This window comes from Eutrema salsugineum, unplaced genomic scaffold (genome assembly GCF_000478725.1).
Source record: "Eutrema salsugineum unplaced genomic scaffold, Eutsalg1_0 scaffold_2, whole genome shotgun sequence".
NCBI lineage: Eukaryota > Viridiplantae > Streptophyta > Magnoliopsida > Brassicales > Brassicaceae > Eutrema > Eutrema salsugineum.
In genome coordinates this window covers 4,279,918-4,301,184 of record NW_006256829.1, presented here as the reverse complement: position 1 = coordinate 4,301,184, position 21,267 = coordinate 4,279,918, and the positions used below count along the sequence as shown (strand labels likewise).

The window sequence follows — 21,267 nt, the reverse complement described above, 5'->3', positions numbered from 1 at the left end:
AGAAAGATGTATTTCCTTCATAGAAATAATAGCATAACATAAGATATTTTGGTTTCATTTGTAAGGACACATTAAAATGGTGGTGCGACGTGTAGCAATTGCTATTGTTTCTATAATCCGGACAAGCAATGCTTTGTTGATGCTGGTGATGGATACTATTGAATGATAGTGGTAATGGTTTTTAATAGAAGGCACGCAAAGTACGCTAGCTCTTTTCTTTTTCATTATCCTTCTTCCCAATTTACGGTTCCACCAAACTCGTCTTATAGACTTGAAGACTTTTTAACATAAAAGACGCAATAGTCGGCAAGACTTGACTGTACTATATAACTAAACACTCACGTGTTTCTTATACTAATTTTCCATTATTATACATATATAACGACAAACTAAACCAAACAAAATTAAGTATGTAATCAAAGACGCAAAGTCAGATTCTTAGAAGACGTTAACTGTCACATTTCTTTTAATACGCAAACGGATGCTTCATGAGAAACCAAGAGGCGTGTTCATTCCAAATTCAACAAATTTTTAGTCCTTTACAATAATAACAATAGCTCAGTTTCTTCTTCCTTCACCTTTCTATACTATTCTATTTATCCTTATTTTCTTTTAGTGTCGATTACTGTTTTAGCCACATTCAAAAACGATGCACCTAATTAAGTGAAAGAAGTTCTTTTGTTGAATTAATTTCTACATTACAACGTAACTACAACACAATATATAAAAGCGCTTCTTAAAATCAAAGTGTCAGACATTCATTGGAGATAATAATCATTTAAAAAAAGAAAAGAAATACCAGAGTATTTATCGAGTATATATATATGCTTAGAAGGTAACATAATATAAAGCGTGTCGTGATTCCAAAAGATTGGGAAGAAGCCAAATGCAAAACGCATATCGATGTCTTGGAATGTGAAATGACCATTTCGGTTTCAAGTCCCAATCAGAAAAAAGAGAAAGAAGTTTCGTTTAGGCCGATGTCGGAAAGTAAGGAGATGTTGATACTAATCTGCAAACACAAACAAACAAACGAACAAAAAGAAAAATGTGAAAACGCGTTTAATAGTAGTAATCTTGTTGAGAGTACGTCAGATCTTTCTTTAGTTGGTTCTGCTAAAACATACAAACGTATAATTTTCATTTCGGGTTTTCTCCGCATTTTCTCATCATTGATTAATTATCCGAGTCATTTGACTAAGATCACGTGTCGGTAGCAAAGAAAGGAGTAGATAGATGTAAAGTCAACGCGTTTTTGAAAGTCTTACAATAATCCACGCGTTTTTTAATATACGTACAACTCTACAAATCTACAATATCCACGTAGAACTAGAAGCATGTGAGTTTTGTTGAACAACCAGAGGCAGGCATCTAAAAGTTGTATTAGTAAAAGAGGCACGCTTCGTAATTACTTTTCATGAGTTTTATTCATAAAATAAAAAAATGAAACATAGAGAGGGGAAAAAACCTTATTATATTTTTTTGGGGTAAAATCCTTGGGGATGGTAGGAGAAGAATTACCTCTCCTTGCGCTTCTCAAGAAACCTTTGCAGTGACTTTCTCCTTGCGATGGGAAGATCTGCACACACACAAAAAACACAGCAATTCCTAATCACAAAACATATCTTTACACTTTTAGTCTTTTAATTCCTAATTCATAACCATGAGTGGATAGGGGTTTGGTCTCTCTAGTTAACTGTGTCTTATTTGGCTAACCATAAACTTTTATCAAAATCACTACATGCAATGTCTAAGAACATTCTTGAAGAATAAAACAGTGTGGGTAACTTTTTGGTAATTGATAATAATTTATACTAACCTCCTTCAAGATTCTGGCCAAAGAGCTTTGGTCTAAGGGTGGTCGGGGGAATTACCGAAAGATCTTTCTCCATCGATGTGTCTTTCTTTGTTGCTGTTTCCATGGCGACCTTCAGAATATCATCAGCCTTGTTACGAGACACTTGGAAAACGGAGACTTTTCCATTGTAGAATATCGTCATAGGAACGGTTCCAGAGACGAGTTCCGTACTGGGCCTAAAATAAGATTTTTTCAAAATTTTGAGTTTCAAATATCATTATTTTCTTGTTGCGCCAAAATGGCAAAAGAAAAAAAAAACTAAAGCCAAAAGAAAGAAGAAAGAAAAAAAAAACCTGGTGAGAGGCGCGTGGACCGGAGAAACCGGGATCTGAGGAGGCTGATGTTCTTTGGGAGTAGACGGAACAGAAAGAGATCTGGTCGATGTATCGGAACTGTTACCACCGGATGCTAACAGCGATTTGATAATCTCCGGATCGATCTTCGAAATCGCACCTTGAATATCTGAAAATTCCCAAATAAAAATCGTTCAGGGTTTAAATTTTTTAGAAAATGAGAGAGAAGAGTGAGAGGGAGATAGAGAGGGAAGAAAAAAGGAAAACGAACCTCGGAAACTGCGACGGCGATCGAGAATTTTTTTGAACTTAGGCTTTGGAGCGTTGTTGGTGTGTTTCTTCTCAAGTCCGAGGAAGTCGAGCTCTATCGTAGCTTTAGACATCTTTCTTTGATCTGAGATCGATTAGAGAGAGAGAGAGAGAGAGGGAGAGAAATAGAGAGAGATGAGTTTGGAGATAGTTTTTGAGATGGAAGAAGCGCGAGAGGAAGAAGTAATGATAAAAAGGATTTTTCATGTGAGTTTTTTTAAAAGGAATATTTAATGTGTATCCGTCAGATACACAACACATATAACGCACGAGGTTAATGTCTTTTCTTTCTTTTTGGCACAATTGGCAACTCCTCCAACTCATCCACTTTTTTTTTTTTTTTAGTTTCTTTTTCAGTTTCTCTCTATTTTTCTTTTAATATATATATTAGGCGCCCAACCTCCTCTTAACTAATAGTTTAGTAATTCAAACACATGCTAAATAGCCTAATGACCGACTATTATTCATAATGAATATACTTTTCTTTTTTTCTTTTATCATTCACCCGGAAATAACGGAACTCCAATCAAAATGCTGCAGTGTTTTACTTAATAAAAAAATATCTTCAAATTTGATGACCATCCAAAGATATTTCTTGTGGTATGTAAACACAAAACATGGTCACCTTGTGTTCTTCTGACAATGTACGTTTCTTACTATAATATGTATCGTTTTTTCGAATCTTTGGATATTTTTTTAACTTCCTTTTCATTTTCTTATGAATTTTCTTTGCACAAGATCACAACTACTTTTTTTTCCTTTTGGAAGTATTCGTATTTGTAATGTTTTGCATGTACTTCAATTTATAATATTTTTCATTTCAGAAGACCAGCAAATAGCATAATACAGCTCTGGTGACCATCTGAACATGCATTTTCTTCTAATGTTCACCTTAATTGGGTTACTGAATTTTGAAAGTAGTTATCGAAAGCGAATGTTCATTTCGTGATATTGTATATGAACAACACAAAAAAAAAGACAGAGAAAGAGAAAGAGTCAGATGCATGTCTTTCACGTGTTGAGATGTAGTTGATATCAAGATATCACTTGGCGCATTTCTCCATCAATATTTTTCTCACATTCTATAATTTTTGACTCAGCCTCTCTCTCACTCTCTCTCTCTCTGTCCCCCTTGAAAGTCTATTGTTTATTTCATTCATCTCACGTTTTGTCTGTGCTGGCGACTTGATGTCGATGTATTTTTCAAGCTGACCAACTTGCCCCTCTTAGATACCTCCCATATACCGACTTGCCCTTCTTTTGGTCTTTAATTAATCTCATCTTCATCTAGACAATTTTTTTTCTTTCTTATCTCAACTCATAAAATATGCCAAAATAAACATTTTATATGTTAATTACTAGCTAATATAACACTTTCACATGGGAATTGATAGTCAAACTTTTTTAAGATATTCATTTACGAAAATAAATATCCCAATATCACATATAAGCATATCACATATAAGCGTCTTTTTAAAGAAATTAATCGAAGTTAAATCAAAGTTTACAGTTTCTTACAAAATGGTGTGCTCTAAGACATTATAGTCTAACGGTAAGACATTGCATCTCTTTGATTATAGTGTATTTGAGTTCGAGTTTCAATAGAATTAAACCGCTTTGCTCAAGCCATTTAAACTATTGTATTGGGTATAACATGCTACCAATTAGTTAGCCATTGTACTGTTCATATTCTCAATTTCAACCTAACATGCCTATACTATACCTTCAAATCCATATCAGAAAAAAAATTGCTTTTGATGGAGGCCTTGTTATCCTTTAATAATTTGGTGAGGAGAATCATCGGCCCAGTCAATCTCCGTGCCTTGCTATTTTGTTCCGATTTCTTATAACATTTTAATTCACTTTTTTGGGTTGGGCTCATTACGCTTGTCTTAGTTTTTTGATTTTCTTTATCTCTATTCTTCTAAGCAAACAAAAGAGGGAACTTTTTGGATTTCAAGAAAGGTAATATGCAGACTGGCGTCGTTGTTGTTGTCAAGTGAAATATGGTGCTTTTGTATGCAACAAACTACAAGGACGTTCAGACTGTTGTGAATATCTTAGGCCGGTTTTTTCTTTAGTGAGGAATAGAGGGGAGGCTTGGTAAGGAGTAAGGACTATTTCAAGAGCATTAAAGGGAATTGGTTCATCGATGTTGGAAATTCAAAGGGTAAAAATATTTTAGCTTTTTAGCTTTGTGATTGTTAGAGCCAAAGAACATGGAGTTTGGCATTTACCATTGCCCTTAATTTATTTGCAAGAAAGTTTGAAATTCGGGTAACCGAAGAGAGTCTAATGGACCGTCTCACAACCAATACTCATGAAGCATGTCTCTCATTCCATGCAAACTGCAGGTAAAATCTCCAGTTATTCTCCTTATCATCATACTCTACAAGGATGTGTCTCTTTTGGTTTCAGTCTGATAGCTAAACTAACAATTGTCTTAAAATTTCAGGGACCTTAACAGTTCATGGATCAAATGATAAAATCGTACATGTAATAAAAGCGTCCGAATTTGCCAGATACATAAAGAATCACACATACTGTGTCTTATTGATGGAGCTGATCATGAGTTCACTTCTCATCACCATCAGCTTGCTTCTATTGTATTCTTATTCTTCAAATTGGATCCCAAGAAAGCTGATGATTCAGGTGATATCAGTACAAGTAACTGAGACCTCATGAGATCAGTTGTTCTTCGACCAAAAAAAAGATAAACGTCTTAGGTAGTCTGGTTTGGTAAATCAGTTAAGCAGAGCAAAGATATCAATTTTCTTTTATGATTGATAGAATCTTCATGTCAGTTACAATGATTTCTTCAGAGAAGAGTACAATGCATTATAAATTATAGATCTTCGAAGAATAAGAATTATAAATAAAACCATAAATAACAAACCAAAGCCCGAATCTTTCAATCAACCACTACAAGAGTTTTATACTCTTCTCTGGATAGAACAATCTCCATGATCGTCATGGGATCAATCTCTCCATCATGATCCAAAAACACTTTGATGATATTCTTCGAAAACCTACTCACCAAAGCCACTCCTTTCTCGTTTCCTAGCACCGGCGTTGACTTCGACGCCCTCAAATTCCAAAACACAATCTCCGGCACAACTTCTCCATACCCTTTCTCTCTGTACTTCCTCACAATCACCTGATAATCCGTCTCCCAATCATTAGAAGACGAGGCTTCATCAAACTCCATGTCACTGAACACAAACACCCTCTTGATCATCTCCTCCGGCTTCAACTTCCCTTCAACCGCCACTCTCAGAATCAAGTCAAACACTTTCTGAAAATCAGTGTTACCTCCCCATTTCATATTCCTCACAAACTCTGTTTTCGACCTCAAATCGTCTCCATCCACGAACTGTAGCTCTGGATCCGCGCTGAAAGTTATCAGCTTTCCTCTCCACGGCTCCTCCGATAGCTCGGAGACGAGCACACCAAGCGCGACGGAAACCTCCATCGGAGTTCCGTTCATAGATCCCGACACGTCGGAGATAGCGATGCAATTCCTCAGCGAACCCTTCTTTCTCAGATCATCCACCATTCGTTTCCACTGCAGCTCCGCGACTTGTCCACCGTCTCCGGCGTCTAATTCACCGATTATCTCGTGAGGCAACACAGCACCGGCGGCGATCTTCGTTTTCCCTGATCTCGCATCTTCCAGATACTTCCGAAACCTCTCGGCGTCGTGCTTCAAGAATATCTCCTTGTACGACTTCATCGCCACTGACGCTACACGATTGTACGGAAGAGATTCCCAATCTTTAGCTCCCATGTAAATCTCCGGGAGCTCCAATGTTCTCCGGAGAGGAACCAGAACCTGTTTCCGGAGCCGATCACGAACTCTGTACGCGTAGTGAGCTTCCTCTACGCCTTCGTATTCTGGAAACGATTCACGAGGAAACAGCTTTCTGGCGATGCTCTCGCAGATAAGAGTTGCTTTGTCGAACGAAGAGTCAAGCGACGGACACCACTTCGCCGCCAGAGAGATTTTGTTCGTCTCGCCGGATTTCAAAAACCCGAGATCTCTCCTCAGGTGATCTGCGAATAGATCGGAGACTCGTTCGTGGAGGAATCGATAGTCTGGATCTTGAGAATATCTGGTAAATGCTTCCTTCCCCATTGAAATCCTCTCCAGCTTCCGATCTATACTCGCTATTGCTTTCTCCGCCTCGTTCCTCAACTCTGCGCTCGATATCCTCAGCTCCCTCGTCGCCGCCTACTTCTTTTTACGGCCACCGGTTCGGCGACGACCTTGAAAAGGAGCTCTTCCTCTACCTCTAGAAACCCTTTTCCTCTGCTCCAATTCCGATTTTTGGGTTTCACGGATCTTAGATCCTTTGAGAATCCGGTAAAGAATCTCCGGAAAGTCTTTAAAGTAGCCAAATTTCGAGAGGGAGTCGAGGTTACAAGCGAGGGTTTTGGGATGACGACCATGGAGCCATAGAGCCGCCGTGTAAAACCCTTCCTTGTTTGACTTTCCCGTGCCACGGACTCCACGAAGGTTACATATAAGTTTGAGTGTGGTTAAGGCGTCGTGGTCCCAAGCCTTGCTGAGTCGCTTCTCAATAGATTCTTTGGGCGTGGTAGGAACAACGTGGAAGAAGAAGTCGAGGCAAGGGTTGCGTGAGGAGAGGTACGTGCCGGATCCATTCTCGGTACGGCCCATTTGAGGAGAAGAGAGATCGTTGACTTTTATTGACTTGTTGAATTGTGAGACCATTAGGTCGATGAATGGGTTGCCGGTGGCAGAGGCTTTGATGGGTTTTGGGGGGAGAGTGTTGAAGTCTCGGATCTCCGCTGGACCAAGCAACCGAGAAGCCATGATTATTTAGAAGTGATGATAAAGGTCGTATGTTTTGACTTTATTTATAATATGCAAAAACCCTGATTTGTTTGTCTTGGTGTGCAAGTTTTTGTGAAGGCGGTGATGCTTGGTATATTTTTTTTCCTTCCTTTTTTCTTTCAAATCATAACCGCCTACTTCTTTTTTGACCTTTTCAACATTTTTTTTTCCTTTTTAGAATCAGATAAATGTGACTTTACACTGTGGGATTATATCGTAATTATTAATTGAAGATTATTATTTTTTAAGTATATTTTCTTTCTTTTCCTAAGAACATCTCAAAAAAAACTTCAAAGAGATTGACCATATATCAAATTTAAGGTTTGATGGTGTTGTCTCCAAAAACAAAACTTCAAATCTACTGTCACAAAATTTAAAATATTACACTATAATTCTTACTTTTAATTTTTATTAATAAAAATCATACAACTTTATAAATAACAAAAGTGATTAATTTAGATTGGATTTAGAATCGATTGTACTAAACCGACATTTTTACTAAATCAACTAAAAAATAAAATTTAATAAATAATTAGACTTTAATATCTTTTATTTATCTTTGAGCTTTTGTAATTTCTTTTTTATCAGTGGATTTCATATAAGTATTTTGAGTATTTATCTATTGTTTTATTAATGAAATAAATGCAAAAAAAAATTATTGCAAAAATTCTATAGCCAATCTACAACTACGATCTTTAAATATCGGGATCTTGAAAATCTTAACTGTAAACTACCTAAAAAATTAATGCCTTTTTTATATAATTAAAACCATTGCACAGGGCCCATCAAAATAATGAGACCGGCCTGTCCCAAGTACCACTAAAAGTCTAAAACTATGCTCCATTCTAGAAGTAGAATCTAAATCGCGCCAACAAAAAGAAGAGCTTAGAAATCGGCAAAGCTAAAACGGGTACTCAAAGTACATATGTATTGCAAACTATTACAAAAGTAATCATACATAAGTGAAAGGCAACTCTAATCAACACACAAATCGAGACTCAAGACTTACAAAACTCATACAAAATTTACATACATAGAAAAAACACACCAACCACAAACGCAGAAAAAGCAAAACTAAAAAGATACAAACACGATGCAAAATCTGCTCTAACCAGACACAGAGCTGTGTGCGGTTTGAGAATCCGAGACACTGGTCAAGAGATGATGCGTAGCCTTCTCGTAATTCACAAAACCCATGAACCAGAAGTCATGTCGATCCACCGTCGTCACCTGAATGTACTTCTCCGGAGGAGTCTCCTTCACCACCACCGGATTTACAATCTCAACATTCGCCAACGGCAACACAACCTACCCAAAACCAAAAACATCAAAAATATCATTATATCATAAATAAATTCATCCCACAATCTTCAACGATTTTCAATTTTACAAACAACAAGAATTTACCCTGTAGTAGCTCCAAGCTTCTTGGCCAGAAGGAGCGGTGAAGAAGAGAGGACGGTCGCTGCAGAAAGCGATGCGAGCATTCGAGAGATAGAGAGTTCCAGCGACGGGGCCTGTCGACGTGGAGAGGTAACATGCGAAAGTCTTCTTCAGCTTCTCGTTTGGCTCTGTTCCGAAAATCTGCCTGAAAAGGGATTCGAATCCTCCCTCCGTTATCGCTTTCGCCGTCAGGTTAACCTTTCCCCACGCCGTTTCCGACATAGACGGACCCGTCTTCACTGCACAAACAAAAACAATCCTTCAAAATTCGCAAAAAGGGCAGAGTCCAAATGCTCAAAATCAAGAAAATTGGTCAAAAATTGCTACTTTTTATGTAGAACGAGAGACTTACGATTGTGCCAGAGGTTACGAGCGACGGTTTCAGCCTTGCGGCTCCAGCTATGGAACATTCCCATGACGGGCTCGAGAGGGTTATTAGTTGGAGGATGCTCGAGAGGAGTGTAGACGATATACGGTTGGTACGGCTTCTGCTGGTTATCTCCGGCGACCCACGCCGCCGCCTGCTGATTATCGGGATGAGCTACGGGAGCCGCCGGAGCTCCCATCACGTGAGTCCCCCACTTCTTGGGATCCGCCGGAGCCTGATCCGGAGACGATGAAGAAGGTGGTTGGTTTTGTGGGTCCTCTGTTTCTAGGGATTTGGGATGTTCTTGATCAACGATGTTTGGCTGGTGAGTATCTTCTTCTTGTGATCCTTTCATTTCTGAAAATTCTCTCTGAGTTTGGCGGATGATTCGATAATGTTCTTCTATTGAAATTGATTTTGTGGATTGTGCTGAATTTTGAATAGTCTATAGAAGAATCTCTCTGATCTTTTATAAGAGACTGGATAACACAAATATAAAACGCGGTTTTGGTGTTGCCTTTGGGACGAAGAGTCAGACTTTCTTAACCAATAAGAAAAAAACACCAAACACAAGATTTTAGAAACATACTAGAAAGCTTGCCGTGTGACCGTGTCGATGATTAAGTTTTTGTTAAATCATTTTGCAAATGCCAAATAGCCTTATGTATTTAGGATCAGATATTAAAATAAAGACAAATCAACTGAGGAAGATATTAAAAAGGGGATTATGATTTGTGACATGAACTGTCCTTGGTCGGAAAAGGCCAAAAGGACACGTCGTTCTTTTCGTTTTGCTTTTTGTGACCGCTTGTTTGATTCCGTCACAAAATGGACACGTCGCACGTGTGTAATCCTAATATAAAAAACTAGAAGCCTAGAACTAGAAGGCATCAGGGAACATTCCTCTGAGGCTCTGAATTCTTCTCACGTCGGTACTTCTAATTGTTCTCATCACTTTTACGTTTAATGTGTGTACATAATAAGATGATAAAATTCATTATAGTCTGGTCAGTGAAAAAACTAGCAAATTGACGTTAAATTATTGAACTTGAATATGGTTATGGAACATGGTAAGAATGCGGTTTTTCGTTTTCTACAAAAATGCGGTTTTTTTCAAATAAAGCTAGGAAAAAGTACTATCCAAACATTGAAACATTGAAATGTAGTCTACTAATTTGTGTTTCTTTGTTTGTGATGTTTAACACCCGAATTCAAACCGGCATATTGAAATGAAGAAAAAGAAAACCACCAACATTTTAGCGTTTGAATTTAGACGAAAGCTAAGAGTAGAATGAACTGGCCCAATATTAGCTATAAGCTTTTGCTTAAAAAAAAGCCCATTAAGTGTTAGTGTATCTTCTAGACGGGATTCGAATTTTCCAAGCCGGTTTCGGTTTTCGAGAAAATTCAGAAGAGAGAATCCTTCAAATAAAAATTGCAATTAGAAAACTCATTTGGACTTTCCTTCCATCTTCTTCCGCGTGATTTCCCTGGAAAATCAATATCGGAAAGGGAAATAATACAACTCTTTGAGAAGGGAATCAGCTTCATCTCTCCATACTCTTTTGTTTCGCTGCTTTTTGCTTCACCATAATCGTTGACCGTACAAACAAGGATGTCGAAAGAGGGACAAACGGTGATCGGAGTTCCCTATTACGCCGGGCAGAATCCGTATCAGGCCGGAATTGTGCCGCCGAACGCTATCTATGGTGATCCGATGGGTGCTCCGATCCATCAAACGATTTATCGGGACACTCCTGCTCCCTTCAATTGTCTCTATTGCGGCAACACTGGTCTCACCAATATCAGGTAAACACACACATATACCTCGTATACGATTGTAGAGTTTCTGGTTTGTAATCGTTCTACGACTCGATTATAAATCATCTTATATGTGATCATCGTGTGGATCTGTATGGGCATTTTGGGATCCGTTTCAATTTTATCATGTGCTTGGATCTGTCGAGGTTCTTCGACTGAGGCGGATATGAATTTACATAACAGTAGGAAAATGATCGCCTCTAGTAATTTACTTGCCAGTGGTTTTGAGTATGGAATGTGAAATTTCGGTTGTTTGATTGATGGCTTCCTCCTCGTTTGCGTTTTTTGGTTTCATGATTCTCGAAATTGTTATTTTGGCTTTGTGATACATTACGTAGAGTGTTTGAACGATGGAAATTTCTTGCTTATCGAGTGTACGCTTGTATATGAACAAACTGTTACAAAAACTCGAAGGAAGGTGAAACAAAAATGTTTGCCCCTATTGATCCAATTCCAACCAGTTGTTGTTGTGCGCTCTTTGTTAATATCTCTATGCTTTAGCTGAAAAGATAAAGCTACTACTCTGTGTTATTACCTTGATAAAGTATCTGTCTACTCCCCCATTGGTCGAGTTATTTACTTCAGGATCTCTCGATTTTGATTCCCGATGTGAATGGATTACAATTTTGCGCAGCTCATAAGATTGTTGCAATCTAAGCATTCATGTCCAGAGGCTACATTTGTCAGATGTCTGTAGACCAAAGAAAGTAGTTTTAGAGCATTAGACTGTGGTTTGATGTGCATTTATCTTGATTACCTTTTCTTTGGTTGTGATATACAGATCAAAACCTGGTGTAGCTGCTGTTGTTGCTTGCATGATGCCATTTATGCTTGGATTCTGCTTTCTGTGCCCTTCAATGGATTGCCTCTGGAACAAACAGCACCATTGCCCTCAGTGTGGGAACAAGGTAATTTTACTTTTTCCTACGACTCTTGTTGTTTACTTTTATCGTCCTGTATTAAAGATGGTTCCATTCATATGAATGATATGTCTGCAGGTTGCTGACTTTGAGAAATCAGATCCCTGTCTGGTGATGGATCCGCCACAGTGGAAGCAACCTAGTTTCGCACTCCCTGCATGATAAGATGCATTCTTCATAATTATAAATATTGCATGTGAAGTTGAGTCGTTTTGCGGCATGTATTGAAAAAATTAAAGAGTCAGAATAACCCTGTAAAATGTGTGAGAAAAGGAATATATACTGTTGTCTGTATCGTCCAGTGATTCATGAATTGAACCGTCTGGTGTCTTGACTCGTGACCCCTTCTTGGCTATGGAACAACTCTTCACGTAGAGATTCTTTTCCTCTATATAATCCCACAGGTAAGGACGGTGTGACGGGCCGGTCCGACCCGTTGGCATGTTTTAAGCTAAGCCGCCCAGTTTGAATCCGGCTTGTTACGGCTCTGCTCCTAGTATTTCGAGCTCTACTCGTGCCTCCGGCCAGTCCGTGGTTAACGTAGACACTACATAGGAAAATGATGGGTCCTGTGCAGGGCCAGGCCTGCCCACAGGCTTCATGGCTTATCGTAACAACTCTGTCATCAGGGTTAGCTAACAAATTGTCCTCATTCCTCACTGCTGAATCCTTCCTTTTCCAGGGACCCAAAATTTCGACTCTTTGTGAAACGGGCTCTTTAGGATCATCGCATCTCATCTCTTCTTCTTGCCTCTCTCACATATTTAGTTTAATGGGCAACGTCAATCTTGGCTTCTAATTAATGTGTGTACAACAGTACAAGTCCAAGAGGAATTATAGAATCTGTTCTTGCATAAGGCACACAAAACCATTTCTTTGAATCATCGAATTTGCAAAATATGAGCCCAAAATTAAACTTTGTGAATCAGGCTAGATGATTTTGTGGTTTATCTTTCAAACGATTACGTCACCATTGTTTTACATATGAAAATCCGTATAGCGTAAGCTAGGGTATCTATATTTTGATAAATCGCCAGGGAGATGTTATTATTATTTCCGGAGTTTTCCAATTTTATATAAAAACATATTATTAGTTAGAACATAATCCTTTCTGTACATATGTGTTTTTTAAAGCAGTTCTATTGAAAGTTTATGAGGGGATGTTAGCACAAAAACATATGGACATTGATTTAAAAATCAATTAATAAGGCTCAAATATTAGTATACAGTCACTTAGCTAACAACCTGAATTCAGGGATCAGCGATTTATAGAGATGTGTTCACATCTGATTGGTTGCGGGAATTTTTTTAATAAAATAAATATTCATCATTATTTCACAATTACAGAAATATTAATAAAATAAAATTAACAATCTCAAACCAAGTTAACTGCTGGAGGTGCTCTTAGATTTTATCTAAAACTGGACAAAAAATGATTCCTAGTCATGACCCTTATATATTATTGGGTTATGTTTCTTAAACCCCTAGACAGTAGGTATTCTGTTTTCTTCCCTGTCAATCGAGGTGTAGATAATAGCAACTTTCCTTTTGTGAAAAATGAAGTTACAAAATACTTTACTGCTATTTTGCTCTCTGTCCTGTTTGGGTTTCTCAAAAGTATTACACATTTATCATATGGCAACGTCAAGTCATGTAAATAATTATTTAGCAACTTGAATAAGTTTTAGTCTTTTTTCTTTTCTTTTTCTAATGGAGTTTGATAATCTGATAAACAGGGAGTTGCGTGCAAAGGTGGAAAGGCAGAGGATTTTTTAGTGCAGTACAGGTGTGCAACTGTAGTTGTCACCAAGCATATGCCTTGTCTGCTGGTTTTAGTGTTCAAAGCTTATAACTCTTCTGTTTTGTTGGAATCTGGGAACAGTAAGAGTTGCCTCTTCAGCGTGTGAAGTGGCTTGATTTGTTAGGTTCTTTGGGACCATTTTTGATGTCTATCTATAGCAAGAATTTCTTAGCTTTGATGTAGTTTTGGGATTAGTTCTTCGCTATAAAAGTCTAATCATGCCTCAAAAAGGGTCAATTAAGGAAGATACAACTGAATCTTTAATGGGGTCCATGGCTTACAAATTTTTCAAGAGGTGTGTAGGATTTGCTTAGAGATTGGAGAAGAAAATAGGACCACAAGATGAAAGCTAAACATGTGATGTAAGTAAAACTGCTCCTATATCATACCCATTTGTTATTTGTCATTATGTCTCAGAAAGCTGAAGCTGATCCTCAAGTCACTCCCTCACAAGGGGTTTTGCTTCTTCACACGCAACCTCTACACAAAATATCAAACACTATCTTTCTGCGTATTAATTCTTACCTATATTTTAACAGCCAGAAGAATCTTTCGGACCAACATGTTCTCGTACTGGGACTAGAGCACGCAAATTTAGTTCTTTCTTCGTCTATGTGATTCGAATTCAAGACATGGTCTACCTCATACACACGATTCAACCGGTTGATTATATTACCAACTTTGGACTTTGTTCTTTCTTAAGCTATTGTATCCGAATAAAATAGACACTGGGATGTGGTTGTTGATGATATAAACCTTAAGTAATTTAGGTTAATCTACAAATTAGGTTTGTGTTGACATCAAGAAATGAAATTGGGGAGAGTCACATCTCTAGTTTTGCTTAGAGTCTAGGCAACATGTCTTTGGGGACTGACCTCATTCTCTTCTTTAAGTGTTTTGTAATAGGGCTTATGGGAACAGGCAAGAGCCATAAAGAGATTCTGGCTCTTACACCCAAATAAAGAAAAATTGATGAAATAAAAATTATAAAAATCAAGATTCTCTTGGGTTTATTTGAGAGTTGCACAAAAGAAAGGAGGGTTTATTTGAGTTTGCTTACCCAGCTAGGTTCCTTCTTGTTTTATGTAGTTAAATTATGGTGTGGTGGTTGGGAGAGCAAAAAAAGAAAAGGATTAGATTCAAGAGATTTGTATAGCTTTTTTGATAAATGATGATGCACTTTCTCCACCTTTGTAGTGTTTCTTGTGAAAGTGTTCTTAATAATAAATCTCATCTTATCAATAAATCTCGTCTTAAATTCTCTCTCAGTTTTGTTGACTACTGTAGAGGGAATGGTAAAACCAAGTCTGGGTCAATATTAATCACTCATTACCTTTTACATCAAGTTTGGTTCTTCCTTATAATTTGTGCATACATTTTCCGTTTACGTTTGATTATGTTTAGCATTTGAATTTGTGGTTATTGTTAAGAAAATAGAAATGTGTATTTGTGTTTCATAGTTTCTCATTAATGTGTAAAGTTTACGATTGAATTTTATAAAACAAAAAAAAAAATTCACGCTCATGCAACCAAATTTTCACCATTAGCGTTGAAGTTATTTTGCACATTCAGCGGTTTAACGTTTCTATCGAAACTAGTGTTTGTGTTTGAGTATGTATGAGTATATATATTTGCGTTTAGCGTTAGCATCCGTATTAACATTTACTAGCATTTGTAATTTGTTGTTTGCGTACAGCTTTGATATGAAATTATGGACGTTAGTTAGTACTTAGTAATTTTATAACTTCTTTTGTATAGATGTTTTCTTTTGTATAATTTAACATTAAGGCAAAGGTTAAGTAAATGTATGGTGTATATATATATTTTACATAATGAATGTGGTTGGTGGAAGTGACACATAAGTGACATAACTATGCAATATGAGTTATAAAAAAAAGGCGTGTGGGTAATGGATGGTTTGTGAAAGTGTGTGGGTCTCCCACGTCTCCCAAGTCGCAGCCCACTTGGAATTTTATACAAATTTGAATCACACGAAACACAAGTCAGCATTATACGACTCTTTCCACCTTCTCTTCCTTCTTTGTTTTCTCCATATTCTTTAATAATTTTTTTCGTTAATATACGTATGTATGTATGTATTCATGTATGAGTTTTTTAAAATAATATAATTAAAACTGGAAAAAAGGTTACCAGTAAACGGAATTGCATTTCAAACGGGAAAACTTGTCACGTGAAGGACAGAAATAGAATTCGGATTCTACGTATATATATATACATGTGCATATAAATATATACATATACTGATATACAATAAAGACATTTACTAAAAAAATACAAATATATATATACATGTCTTTTTCTGTGCTAAAAAAAATTGTAACCGGAGGCTGTATCTATAGTTTATATATACATGTCACAACCACGATCGTCATTGTGACTGCGAACTATGGGAAAGTAGAGATGAAAGTCAGATCTCATTATCGGATTACTGTTGTATTTGTATATCACTCTTATCGTACCACTTAAGTATCACGTATATCTAATATATGAGAGATATCAGATCTTTTTTTTTTGGTCTATGGAGATATTAGATACCAAAACAAGTTATTAAGTGAATAATTTAGGTTGGATAACTACAAACACTTAATTATTAAGTGAATGATTATACAAGTTCGGAAAGTAGACAAGTAACCTTTTTCCAAAAAAAAATAAATAGAAAAGTAACCAGTTAACTAAGCATAAATACTGTTGTGCGATTTGAAAAGAGAGGTCTCTTTTCATATGCAATAATTTTTGTTTCCTTGAAAAAATAATGGATTCTACATAGAAATGATACTTTGCCAAAATAGAAGAATATTCTATATTTTTGTTTTGCTAACAAATCATAATTTGTACAACGTTCTATACTATGTTGTTCTAGTATAACCAAAAATATCCTACAAAATTTTATAATTGTTTTCTTGGCCAGATTTCGCTGATTCTATTTTTATATAAAAGGTAAATAGGTCTATTACAAATCAGATGAATATATATACGAGACACACGTTTGCTCTGCTTTTAATTTACACTATTTAGTTTTTTGTTTAATCAAATTCGTTATACTTGAAAGAGTATTACATTATAGTTTGTACAAAAATCGGTTTATTATGCTGGTCATAATCTGATGTATACTATCCCTATATACAAATATACAAGCGGAGTCAAAGAAGTAACTTGTGGGGAAAACAGAACAAAAGATTTGAACGAATCCACTATCCACTATCTAATAGCAATAATGCCGTACAACGAATCCAAAAGGAATTTTATCTTTGGGTCGGAAAAATATTCTTTACATTTCCTTGTGGCATACGGAACATAAAAACCATCCTTAAAAATATTGAAATTTTGTAATAAAGTTGTTAATTAATTTGACACAATCGATAATCACTAAGATGATTGGAATTGCTTGCAAGTACAAGAAATTCGTGACTATATGCTTACCACCACTAATATCGAATATGTATGGACTAGTAAGAAAGCAAATATTATAGGATATTTATCGGTCTAACTTAGTATTGCTATTACAGAATATTTAGTTATTCAACACGAATCAAAATGCCTATACTGACATTTTTTTCCAAATGGAATTTTATGAAGGGAATTTTATCAAGGAAATTTTTCGTAAAACATAATATCTGTTTATTATGAGAAATAAACACAGAAGAATTTGTTGTGCCAAATTATAATTTCGGTTATTGAGCGGAAAAGTTGCTAATATTTATAGGTTAGGCTTTCCAAGGCATAAAATTTGAAATTACGAGTTAAAAATATTATCTTACTTTAACGGAGTTGTTTCATTAGTTCGAATAATTAATGGGTAGTTTTTCTTTGGTAGGTTTTGTGTCTCAACTAAGTCGAACACTCATCAGACCGTTACCTAACTTTTCAATTCAGTTTCGTAAGGCATAGTAATTCGATGGAGACAACAGTGTCAGTAATAGATGCTGTTGAAATTAACAGAACTCAGTAACTCACTTAGAATGTTTTTTTTTTTCAGTTGGAGTAGGTTTGAAGATTGGAATGGAATCTTTAGATAGATAGAGAGAGAGATTTGATCCTCTTCGAATATATTATCCTCACGGAATTTGGTTCTTATTGGTGATTCTTTGAAGTTCTTATGCTTATTATTTTGTTTTTGATAAAAATTATGCTTGTTTCTTCTTTTTGTTCATAAATAAGTTATATCTTTCCATCTACTTTTTTAAAAAATAGTTTGAATCGATTCTTGCATAAATTTTCCTTGTAGTCCTTCCATGTTAGAATCCTATGACGACAGATATTGCTTCTCCATATTCGTAAGAAGAACAAAAAAATCGTCAAAGCTGATCTAATTTGTGAGTTTATATCTTTGTTCCTATCAATCTATAATCAGACTTTAAGAAGATTGATGCTAACCAAAAAAAAATGTCTTATACTTGGTCTCAATAACTACAAAAATCATTTTTGCTAAAACCTTGTAAAAATTCGTCATAAACATGTTTAAAAAATATTATATGGTATCATGACTTTTTAAGAGATTCCAGTCATGATAAAACAATTAAGGTTATTTATTAAACAGGTTATTATTATTAAGAAGTTATTTATCCTCATTATTTACAGCCCTTAGATTAGATTAATGAGCTAACTATACATATAATTACTTTTGAGTAAAATACAGAGCACTTTATAAAAATAAAAGGAATCCCCCAAAAAACTATCTTACCACGTACAAGTTAGGGAAATATTACATCTAACTTGGGCATTTATTTAGGTGGGGACCTTGCTGAAATCAGATCACATCATTGTAAACAATGAATAGCTTTCTTTCTTAAGAATTCAGTGTAAAATGTGTAAATTATAATTGTCTTGTTTCCACCGAATAATTATGACCTTTTTGAATTTAAAAGAGATAACTACTCATCACACTCTTATTACGTTTTCTGCACTTTTGACAAAAAGAAGCTCTATTTGACAGCCTCTCCATGCCATTATTACCCTTTTTAGTTGTAATCCTCCATGCACATATGTAATCATATACACAGAACTACCTAAATACACCTAAGTATACACACACATACAATAAAACCTATATAAATTAATAATGTTGGGAACATAATATTTTATTAATTTATCGTGATATTAATTATCTATGAATTATTAATTTATAGAGAAAAATTGTTTTTCGTATATAATTTTCTAAAAATTTATTTAGAATAATATTATATTTTAAAATTTTAACAAATCTCATAATATAAATTATGATTAAAAATCATAACTATCACAATAAAATAATTTTTCACTATATTGGATTGTCCATATAAAAATATACATGTTCATAAGTTTAAAATTTATAAAAAAAAACTATGGTTACTATCAGTATTATTGATGATAAAATTGAAGATAATACTACAATACATTTACAAATATTTACATGTAAGAAAATCAATTATCACATCAAAAAATCATCATAAATTTTGAATGTATATAGTAAAACAATAATAAGAGCTACTGATATAATAATTAGAGAGATGAGAACCAATGAGATTTCAACTTTAACTAAAAACAAACACATTAGTCATATTTTAGAATATTAAATTTACATATATTTGCATAAAATTATATAATTATTAATTTATGTTTTTGTTGGAACCATGTATTTATATAAAGGTTTCAAAAAAAATTATTATCTTATTATCTTATCGAATTTGATAGATTTTTACATTGACCCGATTTGAGATCAGCAAAATTTATTAATTTATAGTGGTTATTAATTTATCGAGTATTAATTTATAGAGGTTCTACTGTGTATTTATGTTAATAATTTCACGGTCACGTGCAGAGAGGACATATAATTTCAACTTCGATAGTTTCCTCTTTCATAATAATTTCCTACATTCCCTTTTTATTAACAACAACGAGATTAGTATAATTTTTAGTTTGAACTTTGAATACTTCTAATTATTTCGGCATGGGATTGTCATGTCATGGAGAGAAAACCCCAAACCAACGTGTAATAAGAGCTATTGCTTCTTCTTCTTTATTTTTCCAAATATATATTTTCCGTTTATGGCTGTATCTCCAAATGAAGTGTCTACTCTAAATTTGTACAATGACTTGTAAACATATATTAAATGCATTAATAAGTGGACCGTTGCGAGAAGAATTGAAATTTTTGGTACGGAATAAAGGTAATACACTAATATATTTTTCTTGAATAGGGTGGTTGATTACTCAGCTAAAAATTCAACTAGTTCACGAAATTTATTTTATATATAAAAAAAAAAATTAACACGAAACGAAAGAGAGGACAAAGATTCGTTTTCAAGTAAAATGGGAAAAAAAAGGGAAGGAGAGTCGTATTAATATTAAATTATTAAGATAGTCAACATTAAAATTAAATTAAAGATTTGTTCTGAAACTATTGCAACTACTGGTCTCTTCATCAGAAGAGAAGATCTCCGTCGTGAGTCCACTTGAGGCATGATCGGAAGATGGAGAGCTCGGCAAAAGGTTCAAATCCGTAGTCCTTTCTTTTCTCATAAAATCGAAGAAGATTGGTTTCGTTTTATCTTCGGTTTGGTTTGTTGTAATTATTTCAGTTTGGTCATTATTATTATATCTAAGATTCCGGTTATCTCCGTCGTCGTCGTCGCTTTTATTACCGGCTCTCTTCTTTAGGAAGATACGACAAAGAACCCAGTTCTGGATGGGGCCCATGGAACTCTGCACAGAAATGGAATCTAAATTCAGTGATGTTTAAAGGTGAAGAAAACCCGAAACTAAACCGGACAATGAGAGAGAAATTGTACCGGAGGAGAGGAAGAGAGGCGATATTCGTGCATGATCCAATCGGTTCTTGAGCCATGAGGTGGTTTGCCTTTGTAGAAGACGAGTGTTTTCTTCAGCCCAACGATTTGATTTCCTCTAGAGGTCACGACCCGTTTATCGATACCGGTAGCTTTCCAATAACCGGAACCGGTTGCCCGGTTGGACCGGTTCCCATTTGGGTACTTGGCTTCCCTTGTGCTGAAGAAGTACCTCTCCTTGTCCAAATTGCCTGCAAGAACATAGAGAGAGAGAGTTTAATAAGTCTAAGGTCGCTGGTTCGAGACCAAAAAGAGTAAAAACAGTGAGTTATAAAACAGAACTAACCAGGTAAATCCCAAGGATCAGCTCTGCAAACATCGAAATCAGGAATGATGGAAGCTGGCAAAGGAGAAGAGAGGACTTTTCTCTTTAGGTACTGAACCACAAGTTCCTCATCAGTGGGATGAAATCTGAATCCAGGTGGCAATCTCAGAACACCATTCTTCACGAGTTTAACCTTATCCATGGGTCCAAACAGAGGAGAGAGAGATAAAATCACAGAGGAGGAAGAAGAGAGTGCGGTGTAGGAAGAGGGAAACAAGGATGGTGTGTTTTTATAAGGTAGAATACGATACGAACAACTCCTTTTCTTTTTAATTATTTTATATTTTTTTATTGTTGTTTTTTTGGCGTAAACCATACTCAATCTCCTTCCTCCTTTTGACGCCATTTTCATAAATCTATATCTTTTCATTTTTTTTCTAATATTCATTGCTATATTTATTATATTTTTTTTCTTATGTCTCTCAAT

The 21,267-nt window shown here is 35.6% G+C and overlaps 5 protein-coding genes and 1 pseudogene across 6 annotated transcripts; 2 read left to right on the top strand and 4 right to left on the bottom strand.

The window, feature by feature from the left end:
- Positions 1-722: 722 nt before the first annotated feature.
- LOC18019316 (protein TIFY 9) lies at positions 723-2,780 on the bottom strand. Of its 2 annotated transcripts, none has more exons than XM_006399748.2 (5): positions 2,423-2,780; positions 2,152-2,320; positions 1,820-2,034; positions 1,469-1,579; positions 723-1,012 (listed from the first exon to the last, which is right to left on the bottom strand). In XM_006399748.2, exons 1-4 carry the CDS (start codon positions 2,532-2,534, stop codon positions 1,518-1,520), a joined length of 558 nt encoding a protein of 185 aa, XP_006399811.1. In that variant the 5' UTR covers positions 2,535-2,780; the 3' UTR covers positions 723-1,012; positions 1,469-1,517. The 2 variants fall into 2 exon arrangements, with proteins under 2 accessions (XP_006399811.1, XP_006399812.1); XM_006399749.2 differs by having other exon boundaries at positions 1,522-1,579.
- Positions 2,781-4,466: 1,686 nt separating this feature from the next.
- LOC18019315 lies at positions 4,467-5,177 on the top strand (annotated as a pseudogene).
- A 75-nt stretch (positions 5,178-5,252) lies between these two features.
- LOC18019313 lies at positions 5,253-7,393 on the bottom strand. The gene is given in 1 exon segment (XM_024156256.1): positions 5,253-7,393. A coding segment is annotated over 1 exon segment (1,926 nt). The 5' UTR covers positions 7,298-7,393; the 3' UTR covers positions 5,253-5,371.
- Positions 7,394-8,215: 822 nt separating this feature from the next.
- LOC18019314 (GEM-like protein 5) lies at positions 8,216-9,596 on the bottom strand. Its single transcript, XM_024156862.1, has 3 exons — positions 9,114-9,596; positions 8,726-9,000; positions 8,216-8,626 (listed from the first exon to the last, which is right to left on the bottom strand). The coding sequence occupies exons 1-3, from the start codon at positions 9,481-9,483 to the stop codon at positions 8,426-8,428; spliced, it is 846 nt and encodes a 281-aa protein (XP_024012630.1). The 5' UTR covers positions 9,484-9,596; the 3' UTR covers positions 8,216-8,425.
- Positions 9,597-10,509: 913 nt separating this feature from the next.
- Positions 10,510-12,205, top strand: LOC18016762 (GSH-induced LITAF domain protein). The gene is made up of 3 exons (XM_006399745.2): positions 10,510-10,937; positions 11,731-11,857; positions 11,948-12,205. The coding sequence occupies exons 1-3, from the start codon at positions 10,744-10,746 to the stop codon at positions 12,029-12,031; spliced, it is 405 nt and encodes a 134-aa protein (XP_006399808.1). The 5' UTR covers positions 10,510-10,743; the 3' UTR covers positions 12,032-12,205.
- Positions 12,206-19,900: 7,695 nt separating this feature from the next.
- Positions 19,901-21,147, bottom strand: LOC18016761 (NAC domain-containing protein 83). Its single transcript, XM_006399743.2, has 3 exons — positions 20,802-21,147; positions 20,459-20,706; positions 19,901-20,372 (listed from the first exon to the last, which is right to left on the bottom strand). Exons 1-3 carry the CDS (start codon positions 20,980-20,982, stop codon positions 20,049-20,051), a joined length of 753 nt encoding a protein of 250 aa, XP_006399806.1. The 5' UTR covers positions 20,983-21,147; the 3' UTR covers positions 19,901-20,048.
- Between the last annotated feature and the right edge of the window lie 120 nt (positions 21,148-21,267).